Source organism: Rhinolophus ferrumequinum, chromosome 7 (assembly GCF_004115265.2).
Source record: "Rhinolophus ferrumequinum isolate MPI-CBG mRhiFer1 chromosome 7, mRhiFer1_v1.p, whole genome shotgun sequence".
Taxonomy (NCBI): domain Eukaryota; kingdom Metazoa; phylum Chordata; class Mammalia; order Chiroptera; family Rhinolophidae; genus Rhinolophus; species Rhinolophus ferrumequinum.
In genome coordinates, this window is record NC_046290.1 from 43,026,736 (window position 1) to 43,039,370 (window position 12,635).

Sequence of the window (12,635 nt, forward strand, 5' to 3'; positions counted from 1 at the left end):
CAGTCTTTCACCTGTCCCCTCTTAGCCCTTATCCTTCAGTCTGCCCTTGGGGATTATGTAGTTAGCTCTCTGCTAACATATCAGGAAAAATAAATCAATTTTACTTTGTTTTATCTATTCACTTTAGAAATCTGAATCTCACTATCGTGTAGTATTGTTTAAAAATATTTTTAATATTCCAGGGATGATATAACTTTACTTATTATTCATCTTTAGGTTTTTAGCATTCAGATATAACCCTCGAAGTTAATTTTTATTTGTCTTTTTATTTTCCTTCATAGTTTAGTAAAAAGAGCAAAAAGAAAAAAGTTCAGTAACACTAGAGGAGCTTTCTTTCAACCTGCTGCCTATTGATGAAACTTTCTTCACATTCTTAGCCTTGTCTGTGAGCTTTATTTCTCAAGATTGCAGTGATGACAAGCATTGCTCATTCAGGGTGGGCAATTTGGTACCTGCACTTCTACCCTTAAACTCTCAAGACAGCATTTGGAAGGAGACCAAAGTAGACCTGTAGGTGTGGACAGCTTGGGGAGGTAGTCATTTCTAGGTGCTCTGAAGATGGGGTGGACAGAAGTCAAAGTTAATTTATAGCAGAATCCCCAGACTAGGCCAAGATCAGGTAAAATATCAACCCCACTTTCCTTAGCATCTTCTCAATGGAGTGGCCTCATCGCCAGAAGGTCAGTGCAGGGAGCTGACAGCTTCCTCAGCCTCATATCTACACTGGTAAACTTAGTCTCCCATAGTTTCTGGTTTAAGGCAAGGCTCCAGTGATATTTAACAGTGTTTTGTGTAGGGTGGGGGGAAACCCTACAAAATGGGCATGGGGCAGAGGGTAGGAGGTAGAAAACAGTGAAAAGGACCGGAAATATTTGTGTATAGAAGGGGAGTAAACTGAAGAATTTGACCTTTTTTTTAAAAAAAGTTTTATTAGGGAATATTGGGGAACGGTGTGTCTTTCTAGGACCCATCAGCTCCAAGTCAAGTCGTTGTTTTCAATCTAGTTGTGGAGGGTGCAGCTCACTGGCCCATGTGGGAATTAAATTGGCAATCTTGGTGTTATGAGCGCTGCGCTCTAACCACTAAGCAAGCCAGTCACCCAACTTTGACCATTTTTGAAATACTCATTGAGTCCTAAACTAGCATTTCAGTAGCATGCAAGCTTATTTTTCAATCTTACTTACCTTTCTCATAAAAACAATGTCAGATAATACTATCCTGATTAAATGAATGAGTCTTCTGGATCACAAAGCTTGTCTATTGCTATGTAGGCTTAGCTATTGTTCAGTAAGTAGAAAATCTTGCTGAATATCTATATATTGACCTATACCAGCTATTGTCTTAAGAATTTCCAATAATCTCAATTCTCTCTTAGTTCTGTAAGCAGCTTTTTACTACAATTGCAACTAACCTATACTCTAGTTTTTCTCATATAATTATTTTGTCTGTAGGAAAATGTCAGTAGTTCTGACAATTTTAATTCTTGTGTTTACTGACTGTGCTACCTTCTGAATCATAGGTTCCCAAATCAAGTCAAGCAGGTTAAAAGACAAGTTACACTTTAGTGTCACACCTACTCTTATCTTAAATGAGTGTGGGAATATATCAGCCACTTTCACTGTATTAACTAGTTCACTTCTGGATCTTCATGCACTTTACCTATTTTCATTTTGGATACAACCCAAATTCTCCCAAGCCTTTTAAGTGAAAAATAAAAAAACATGTTAAAGTTAAGTACAGGTAGTTAAAAATGCTTGCGTCCTTACCCATCCCTTTGAGAATCGGCATGATGGATTCTCCAGATAATACGGAGTGGAGATAGGAATGACATGTGCTAGCCAGGATATGCATCATTCAATCAAGTGAAGAAATAAATGTTTTCTGTCATAGATCTATCCATTTTAGTTGCTCTCATCCTTCTGGGTGTTGCCCAAATGCATGTGCTTTTCTAGAAGGACTATAGCGAGTACAACAGTTGGGAGGTACAGAGTCATCAGGTCTTAAAACCATCCAGAACTTGAGTCACACCCACTGCATCTCCTTCAGGTTACCTCTTCCCCAACACCCTTATTGGAACTCCTCCCTCGTTCTTTCATCCTTTTTCATCTTTGGATCCAGACTCTTCCACATAGTTATTTCAGTATTCAAGGACAGCTATCACTTGTTCCCTGAAGTTTCTCTTCTCCACTTTCAGCACAGAGTTCCTTCAACCCATAATTTATACAGTGCACTTTCAAGTCCCCTTTTAACATCTTGATTGTGCTTCTCTGGGAAGCCTCTAATATGTAGTTATCCCTCTTAAACTTGGATACCTAAAAGTGAGCAATGATAAGAATTATTCCTTGGGTTTATCTTTGGGGATCGGGGTGGGGGAGGGGGGAGATTCAAAGACAGTTTTCCTTGGATTTTGTTGTGACATTTCTTAGAGGCATGTTAAGACTTGAGGAATGTTAGCACACCTGTCTCTAGTTACAGAATGTAGCTAAAAATGAGTCAATAAGAGAAAGTCTTTACAACTTAAAAATATCCTCATGGGTTGTTAAGAATTTAGAATTGAGGAAATCAACTGACCTGCTAATACTGCTAATTTTAGGGCATCTTAGGAGAGAGTATAGATACCTGAGCATATGAAGTGTCTCCATTCAAAAAACATTTAGTAAATACTTATAAATCAGGAACTGTCCGATTTTAGAAATACAGAGATCAATAAAACATGACTTTCACCTTGAGGAACTCACAGACTAATAGGCAAGACAGTAGTAAACAGTCCCTTATAATGCAGTGTGACTAGAAGCTCAGTAGGGCACCATGAAAGTAGAGGGCACGGTATGGGGTGCTCACTGCTCCAGTCTTACCATCTCTCTGCATACTATTCTTTTAGCTTCTGCTTATTTCCAATGTTTATGTCAAGTGTATTCTAGACACTGCTTGAAGGGGTTTATATATGTCATCTCATTTGTGTAGGTCAACCTCTTAGAGGTTAGTCCTATCATGGGCCCCATAAAATGGGGAAAACGGGCGCAGAATAAATGGCTTGCTTAAGGTCATGGTAATTGTTGGATCCAGAATTCAAATCCAAGATTTTTGCTCTTAACCAATGTTCTATACCTTCTTTCTTAGAGGGAACTTTTATCTAGAGCAGTGGTTCTCAGTCGGGGGTAATTTTACCCCTCACCTCCCAAGGAGTATTTGGCAACGTTTACAGACATCTTTGATTTTCACAACTGGCATCTATTGAGTAGAGGTCCGGGATGCTACTTGAACAAGATAGCTACCGAACAAAGAATTATCCAGGCTAACATATCGGTAGTGCTGAGGTTGAGAAAAACTGCTCTGGACCTGGGTGCTATCTTTGTGTCAGCCTTTAAAAACAATATCTTTTTAAATACCTAAAAAACATTTTTAAAAAGAAGAAATGGCTAAGTATGGGGCAGAAATACTGGACCTAAGTATCTGGTGAAGTGTATTTTGTTACTGGTAAAATTGAGAAAATAATGCCTTCTGTGTCTACCTTTGTAGATTTCTAGGATCTGAGGAGGCTTTGGGAGAATTTGAGGAGCTAATGCATGAGAAAGCCCTGTACAAGAGTTATGATCAGAAATTCTTAGAGTCTTTGGGATGGAAATATTTGTGTAGGTCACAAGAATTAGAGAAAGAGGATCCCAAAGCACACACCTGTCCTTAGTTTACAGGCTCTCCCTTGTCAGCTGCCCCCACCCACTTCTTGTCACCCTCTTGTTTCTGGAAGCAAGTTTGTTCCTAAGTATTTACTGGATGAACTAAACCATTTTTCACAAGTTATTTTTTGCTTACTTAACAACAACAAAAAATTAGCATCTCTTGCCACATTACACCAGATTTAAGACAGCTAATTTCAATTCTATCTTTTTTTCTTCACATACTTTTATACAAGCACTTGTGGGTTTGAAGAGTTATTTGAATATCATGCCTCTCTTCAAAATGAATAGCAATAGCATTGATTCCACCTCCCCTTCATTCCTTCCTTTCAAGCTCTGAAGGAAAATAATTCTAGCATGTGTTAAATAAAGGCAGGTAGTGTCTTTACTCATGGTGGTTGATCATTTTCTAGATAAGTCTGTTGCAGTCTGAAGCCAAACAGGTGTGCACCGCAGTGATTCATCAAATGGATGTAAACTCATAAATTTAGTTTACAGAGGTGAACGTGGCATCCTCTTGACATGATTTTCTAACCCAGCAAACAGCGTCTTGACAGAGTAATGACCGACTTCCTTGGAGTGTTTTAATGGTGATCCATTCTGCAGTGAATCATAGATCAGCCTTCAGGTGTGCGCCGCACGCATCCTTCACCTAGTTGGGGAGCGGCGAATGGATTTATTTATTTATTCTGGGGGACCGATCCATTTGGGACTCTGGGCTGGGGGCGCGGCAGGGCGGAAGATGCTTGGGTGCCCTGGCTGCTTCTCCCGGGCTCCCGCCCAGGTCCCTGCCTGCTCCTTTTCCCATGAGGCCCCGCTCCTCCGGGGAGTGTCCGCTGCGGGTGGGAAGGGTCCCCGCCGCCCAGCCCCTTTCAGCACCAGCCTGGGGAGGCTACACAGAGGTGTCCTGCTCAAGTCTGCCCATAGGCCAATTTTTGTAAAAGTGATTTCAAGTTTCCTTTTTGGGGGGAGGGGGAGCAGAAGAGGAGCGTTTTCCATTGAAATTCTTTTCCTTGTATGTAGATACCAAAAGGAAACTCAACACTGGGCATGTTCGGATGTTGAATGGTTTACTGATAACAAACAGCCTCCCGGAACCAAGACTTAAAATAGTCGTCTTTCCCCCCCACCCCCCCCGCAGGAGCTGCAAATGGTATCTGCCAAACAGATGACAAAGTACCTTGGACTGGAATCACACAGACAGCATTTTGAGCAGAACGCACGGCCCAACTCTTGTAATTATTGTTTATAGCTGGCTGAGACTGACCAGGAGAGGGCAAACCCAAGAGGAAATAAGTTTCTTGAACCTTGGAGACATGGCTGTGTGTTAATGAAAAGCTGGGACGGGTACTTCTCAGACGTGTTCCAAGTTGTTCTTGAGATCACAGTTTGCAGCACCACGTTTCCTCTGGAGGGAGTGAGTAGATAATTGGGATCTTTTTTTTTTTTTTTTTACCTCCCCTCCCCGTTTTGGTCTTATGGCCTTGAACCCGCAGTGAATTGAAGAGAGAAAGGAATGGATATGTCTGACCCCAATTTTTGGACTGTGCTCTCAAACTTTACTTTGCCTCATTTGAGGAGTGGGAACAGGCTTCGTCGAACACAAAGGTAAAAACGCTGAGATCCTTTGCCCGGAGAGGGAGTGTGTTGGCTTCCGAGGCAGCTCAACTGCTGGAGCTGCCTTAGAAACTGGGGTTTTGTTTCTTGGGTGACAGTTTGAAAAGTTTATACCCTGCCAGGGGGGCACTGTTTCAGGTGTTCTTGTGGATTTGCTGGGGAATCCTGAAGAAGGTGCTTCTTAGCTTCCTCCTTTTGAAATGTGGATGATAAGAGGTTGAATTGTGAGTGTTGGGGAGAGAAAAAGGGAAGGGGGAGGAGATACTCTAAGTCTGTCTCTTTGATCTGATCATGTTTATCCATTTCATTCACCCAGACATCAGGGCTTCTGCTTCTCTTTGTAAAGCCTTTCAGATGTCCCCTCTATGAAATATTTGACCTTTATAAGACGCAGATATACAATGCAAAGATAGCCTGTTTCATATTGTCTGCTTAAAGAGGAAGGTATGCATAACTTTGCCACTTTGTTTTTTTACTGGTTTGCTGACATTTATTTCGAATACAGGGCTGGCCTTTTCATTTGGTAACACATATTTGACAGAATAGGTGGTGGGGGGAAATAGACTTTTAAAATCAAGGTGAAACTCACGCCACAAGTGAAAGGCAGTTTAGTAAGTTGCTGACACTTGGGCTGAGAGAACGTGATTTTTTATAGGAGGTGTTTCTCCTCTCTCCCCTTTGTGTCTAGCACAGAAAAGTGGCGTTATTGTGGTGTTAGAGCGGCACACCCTCTGAGTTGTACAAATATAGATTCTTTGTTTTTCTTCAAAACTTGCCTTGCACATACACGTGAACACGCCTGAGAGCAACAGTGTAGTCACATAAACAGGATGCAGGCTATCAGATTTGGAGCTTCATAATCTCTGTATTACAGTGTTTAAAGAACACACACAAAATGGTTCATTCTCTTGGTTATACTTGTAACTTTTGGTAGCATAAATGTGGATATGTGATACTTTGGAAAACGTAGTGGTTTTTCCTTTTGAATTTTCCCATGGTACTTCTTACATTTCAGCAGCATCCTGGAATACTCAAATATATGCTCTTTATACACACATATATACATAGATCAAACAAATACGTGTGTGTGTATGAGACAGAGAGAGAGAGAGAGAGAGAGAGAGAGAGAGAGAGAGAGATCTCATAGAGTTTTATACCACTACCCATATTAGATTCTAAAGTTGTGCCTTTTGAATAAGGTCGCTCGCTGTGCTTTTCTCATTCTATATATGTTCAGAGACACTCTTGTAGTATGGGCCATTTTTGGTCAAGCTGTGTCATCCATGCACCAAACCCCCAAAACCATGAGTCATTTGAAGAGAGACACATGCTGTACATGAACAAGGCTGCCACTCCTTATGGCGGTAAATCCTCTAACTTCTTACCTTGTCAGTTTGTCAGGAGCCCTTGGATATGTGTTAGTGTAGTCTGGCTGTGATGCAGCCTCTCCTCTCACCTGGAGCCAGTTCTTGCAGAGATAAGTCTGCACTGACATCACCCCTATGTGTCTGAACCTGAAAGGCAGTTGGAGCCTTTTTTCCCCCACCTACCTGTTGATATAGTATTATTGAGTCAAATGCATGAAGAATTCTTAGTCTCGTTTGGCCCTGGCTTTAGGGCAATACCTCTGCAGCCCAAACACTCCAATTCAGATAGCTCACACTGGCAGAGAGCCGAGGTTCTAAAGTAACCTGGGTCCTTCCCAGCAAAATGGTGGGTGAGGGGCTGTCTCCACTCCCCAAGTCCTGGACCCATCTCTTCTGTTTCGTGACACGGAGGGGGATTTTCTTCCCTACCTTCTAAGAGGTTGTCGCAGCCTGTTTGTTACTGGGGATTTCCAGGATTCACCGAGTTTGGAAATATGTGTCCTGAGAATTATCTGTATGTACCAGCGCCAGCACTGCTTTCTATTTATGTAGATTCAGGTAGAAGGGCAGGTGTCCTCTTCTCCAGGGCAGTGTGTGTAGCTGTTGCATTCTCTTGTTAGACAGTGATCACTTCTGGCTTGGTGACCTTCCCTAAGGCATGTATCATATATGTAAGCGTGATTTTTCCCCTTTTGTGACCTCCCTGAACTGCTCTAAATCCTGTCTCTTCCAGGGTCCACATTTACCCTGTTCCTTATTTGGCTGATCAGATTCTCTAAAGCTGTCCTTTCAAAAAGACCTGTCCATTCCCAAGGTGCCCCTCTTTTCACCAGCCTCACTGAGGACATGCCCAGTGGTCAGGGGAGGACCCCTTGCCCTCGCCCTCAGTTGGATGTGCTTTATCCCTTGGAATATCTTTCCTGCCCAAGCCTAGTTTCGTTTCTGCACACTCACTGACTTTCATTCATTTTGCATATTTAATCCGAAAGATATGTTCTGACTAACATTGTAATCCAGAGGACTTCATTTTAACCTTTTCTTTAATATGAGTTGCTTGCATCTATCAAAGAGTAAAATCTGGCTTTGAGCATGTGGGTGAGCATCTTAGAACTCCTAAGGATAGGATGCATGAACCACCTAGACAAAAGAAAGAGAGGTTGGATGGTTTCACACTCTTCCCTTAAATCTATGTTAAGGTAGAAATTGTCATTATGGAAGCCCTTTGGTTTGCTACGTCACATCTGCCTTGCCAGTTCAGCATGACACTGGTTGGTTGACTTGTCGTCTCACAGGAAAACTTTAAAGGTTTCTCTTCCAAACCAGAGCCCTACCTGGGCCTATAACTCCCTGGGTTCCTGGGGAAAGATGCCTACAGACTTACTCCCAGGTGCGGACTCTTTACATAGTACTGATGAACTCAAAAGCTTGTACTGTGTCCCAAAGATGATAATTTTTTCCCGTCATTTTTTTCTGTCTTGACTGTAGCAGACATTGGGTGGTCTGGATGCACACTGACTTTGTCTGCTGTTTTTCTGCAATGCTCACATGTTCTATTGGAAATGGTTTCTGTTTTATGACTGACTTTGCACTTCACTCCCCTCCTTTGTTTCCTCATGGCAATCTCTATACAATCATTTACCTGCTGCTTTGAGGGACAGAAATCCTGGCTGCATAGACAGATTATTTCAACGAAAATTTGTTGTTTTAAACTGAAGTAATAATCGCACGCTTTAGAGACTATACATTTCATAGGTTTGTGGATATTCCTTTCGCTTGAAGAGCCCTTCACATCGTAGAATGGCAGTGAGTTTGCCTGCTTTATGTTACTGCTTATGTTTATAACATCTTTTCTTTTCCCATTGGATTAAACACTTTTGCGAGGAAGGTTTCAAGCTTCTCTTTTACTTGTATCTCCTCTGTGTCATAGTGTAGAAGACTACCATTGCTTTCTAAATGTTGCTGCTCAGTTTTGAGATTTACCTTTAGTTTTGTTGAAGTGCAGTCTAGAGAATCTAGAAGATGCTTGATTTTTAATCTATCATGTTTTCATTGGGCTTAAGTGATAATCAATAATCCTCAGTGACCTAAATCAATAAAACTTTTATCCATGTCAATGGACAGTTTGTGACTCAGCAAGTTGGGCGAGTTTGCAAAGGTATTTTTCTGAGAACCCATGGGATAAAAGTTTTTTTTTTTCGGTTTTTGTTTTGTTTTGTTTTGTTTTTTGCTGAATTTGCATCACTCAGCAGTTGCTATGAACAGCAGGTATATTCAGGGATCTTCAACTAACTGCTGTAGTTGTCAGAATGTATTGGATTTTTATGTACACTGCATCTTCTTCCCTTTAGAAACATCTGTAGTGTTTGGTGAGATTTTCTTTTTGTTTTGCTCATAAATATATGTCTTTAAAAAGTATGGAGAATATATTTCTCTCCTGCCCTGACATGTTGGGTATTAGTGAACTTGTACTCACCCCTTTTATGGAAAGACCAGATAAATCCACGTTCTTAAGCATCAGTTGTGTGCCTGGGTACTGTGACCCAAAGTTGAAAGCCATAGGCTTGCCTTTGGTGAAGATATACAAATGAACCATTGCACACTAAGGTATAGAGAAGTATTTACAAGGTACATATAAGCCAGAGGAGTGGTCAGGAGGTAAGAGATTTTGGTCTCGAGGAGCCAGAAGACATACCACATAGAAAAGGCAACACCTCAGGGAGGTTTTGAAGGATACGTTGTTGGTATTTATCAAACAGAAGGACGGGGCTTTCCCAAGGGGCAAAGAGAATGGTGTGTACAAAGGCATAGTGGCCTTGGCAACAGTCAAGGGACTATACCTACATAGCTCCGTATTGCTGGAGCATAAAGAACCAGAAGCATAACTCAGTCTTGCTGAAGCATGAAGTTTAGAGAGGAGATATAATACAGCACAATGGTTAAGAGGGTTGATCTGAAACCAGTTCACCCAGGTTTAAATGATATTGGGTAAGGCAACTTCTTTGGACTTCAGTTGCTCTGTTTATAAAATAGGGACAAGTAAATGACTTATCTCATAGGATTGTCGTAAAGATTAAAATGTGATCATATGTGTAAAATGCCAAATGCAATGAATGGCACACGTGGTGGGTGATGAGGCTGAGGAGGAACATTGAGGCGCTTGGTATTTATTTGGGGGAGCTTGGCCTATCCAGTGGGACGGCGACATGTCTAGCAGCACTGGGAGTTAAGTTCTGGGAGTGGATGGTGAGACCTAGAAATCAGTTAACCAGTTATTACAGTAGCCTGTCTAAAGGTTTCACAGGCCTGAACAAAGAAGGTGGAGAGATTATGCCTTTGAGAGACGTTAAGGATATGAAATTGATAGAAGTTGATGAGCCATTGGCTCTGAGGGATGAAGAAAGGTTTCACAATGGCCCCGGGGTTTTCGACTTGAGGAATCGAAAGGTCGATTCCTCTGAGGGACCACCTGTACATATAAGTGTATGTGTGGGGGGGAGGGGTGTGCGCAAGAACTTGTACTCACCCCTTTTTTCTCCAGAAGCTGAGTTAATCCACATTTATTGGGCATCTGTTGTATGCTGATGCCCATGGAGCACTGATTCCTTCTTTCAGCCACTATCTGCAGTCCCAATGTCCCGTGCTGGGCAAGGGATACAGTGGTGAACAAGATCGAGTGCTTGGGCCTCACAAATGAGCAAGCGTCGGAGTAAGTCAATTACCAAATGGTGGTTAGTTTTCCGAGGGCTACAAGCAGGCGCTGAGAAGTAACAGTGTGGAGAGCTACTTTTAGATAATGTGGTCTGGGAATGTCTTCTGAGGAGGTAATAATTAAGGGGAGACCTAAAGGATGACAAAGAGCCATCTGTGGGAAGAGTTTGAGGGCAGGCATCTGAGAATAGTGAAGGCACTGAGGCAGGAAAGAAAGAGCCCCAGGCAGGCAGTTGGATGTGTAGGTCCAGGGCACTCCGCGGGGCTGGACCCGAAATAATAGTCTTGGGAGTCATCATTAGGACTTTCAGAGAAATCGGTTAGATTAATCGGTGGGAGAACTAGAGATGCCCCATTGAAGGAGTGGGCAGAGATGCAGATAGGTTCAGAAAAGAGGACATGGGGGAGAGTCCTGTAAGAATGAAGAAAGCTAGCAGAGTGTTCTCATAGAGATCCCAAAAAGAGAATGGTCAACACTGCCACTTCACAGAGAGATGAAACCAGTGTGTGCGTTGTATCTGACAACTGGGAAGTCATGATGACTTCAGCAGACAGCCGCAGAGTGATGGGGGCGGGGGCAGTGTGATGAAGAGCCAGAAGGCAGTAGGTAGTGAGGAATTGGAGACCATGGGTGGCAGCCGCTCTCCGTGGGTAGCTAAATGCGGCAGTGACACATTATTCTGTCCTATAGCCTCTGCATATTCACAGCTGGCCAGTCAGCCCTCTTCCCTGAATCATATCCCCTTACTCATTGTTGCTCACTTTGCTTCATTGCCCAAATAGGCAGTGACAGTTTTCTTTTCACCTCCTCTCTGGAAGTTCAAGTTCTTTCCACAGCAGTATGAGTGTCTCCTTTTTAACGTGTTTACAGATGAAGTTTCTCTTTCTTGAAAGCCCTGGCCTGAGCGTTTCCAGCCCCCACCCATCACCACTTTGTCTCCTCCTGAGCCCGAGTGGTATATTTCTGCCTTTTCTTCCAGCCTCTTCCGCAGGTGGCTGAAACCTGCAGCCCTTGCGGCTCCTCCTCTCATCCTCTCCACACCTGACCTGCAGGCTCTGCCCCTCCCTGAGTCTCTGTGCCCATTTTCTCCCACTCCTTGCTTTGCCCAGGCCTGTTTTATAACTGCTTCCTTTCATCCTTTTCCTTTTCTTCATGCACTAGACGGTACTTTCTGCAGGTGGGACAGGCCCGGCCCGCCTGTCACTGCAGGGCTCGCCCTTCAATCCTCTCTCACAGTCAGCTCTAACATTGGTAATATTCCAGGAGGTCCTCGCTCATGAATCCCCCTTCCCCGCCAACCTAGTAAGGGACAGTCCTACAGAGGAGCTGAGACCCCAGGCCAGGAGCTTCCAGCAGCAAGCTGAGTGATTTTGGCGGAGAGCCTGTCCGTCCCACACCAGAGCAGTGTGTTCTCACAGACCTTGTATGCGCCTTGTATACTATTAAGCTTACCAAGTACAAAGGATGTGAGCAGGAATATGTACATTTTGAAAATGTTGCTTTTAGCCTGTAGTGTAAAGCTCACAATAGAGTATAGATTGTTTTGCCCCTTGACTATGTAGGTCTTTTGTGAGGGAAGCGGGAGGCAGAAAGGGAGGGAGGAAGAAAGGAATGAGGTAGAAAGGGGGAAAGGGAGAGGCACAAGATTGCAAAAAGTGGATTTGAAAAGAAATGTGTAAAAATGTAGAGCATATTCTCCATGGGCAGGCATGGGCTATTCATTGCTCTAATTGGTCCACACTGGGAGGGGGTGTGTACACAGTGTGCGGGTAGAACACTGTATGCTTTTATGGCTTTGCTTGCTTCTCTTTATACGTCTATCCTGGTATCAGAAGCCTAAGTATAATGTCTTTCAAACAGGGGAACTTAAGCCTGAAGATAGAGACCATCTGCCTTCTGGGCTAAAACTGGCAGATGTTGGGATTCAGAAATCATTTGAGTCCCTATATGGAGATGGCTCACAGAGGAGAACGCTTGGAATAGGGCTCATTCTGAATAATTCAGGAGATTCCCCCTTGTATTGGTTGAAATGGAAGTAGGCTGCTTTCTCAGGAAGATTAAGAATGGAGGCCCCGAACCCCCACCTCCTCCCATACACACCCATATCTAGTGTAGGTGAGCAGTCACCAAGCTATTTTAATGTGAGCTGTCTTTGCTACATTGAACCTCGTCATTTGGGAGTGACATCATGGTCACTGAGTAATCCCTTTGAAAGTTAAGTGGTAGAGACAAGAAATTAAAATGATCCTGGGGCTACCTGGATGA

At 43.0% G+C, this 12,635-nt stretch overlaps 1 protein-coding gene across 9 annotated transcripts in view; it reads left to right on the forward strand.

Moving 5' to 3' along the window:
- Positions 1-12,635, forward strand: part of MAST4 (microtubule associated serine/threonine kinase family member 4) — a 390,562-nt gene that overhangs the window by 228,099 nt on the left and 149,828 nt on the right. For 2 of the 9 annotated variants that reach the window (XM_033110326.1, XM_033110328.1), the window contains exon 1: positions 4,866-5,285. The exons of the other annotated variants lie outside the window; for them this stretch is intronic. In XM_033110326.1, the coding sequence (XP_032966217.1) occupies positions 5,194-5,285 (92 nt within the window). In that variant the 5' untranslated portion in view covers positions 4,866-5,193. Of the gene's footprint in view, positions 1-4,865; positions 5,286-12,635 lie in introns of those variants that run through there. 9 annotated transcript variants of the gene reach the window in all.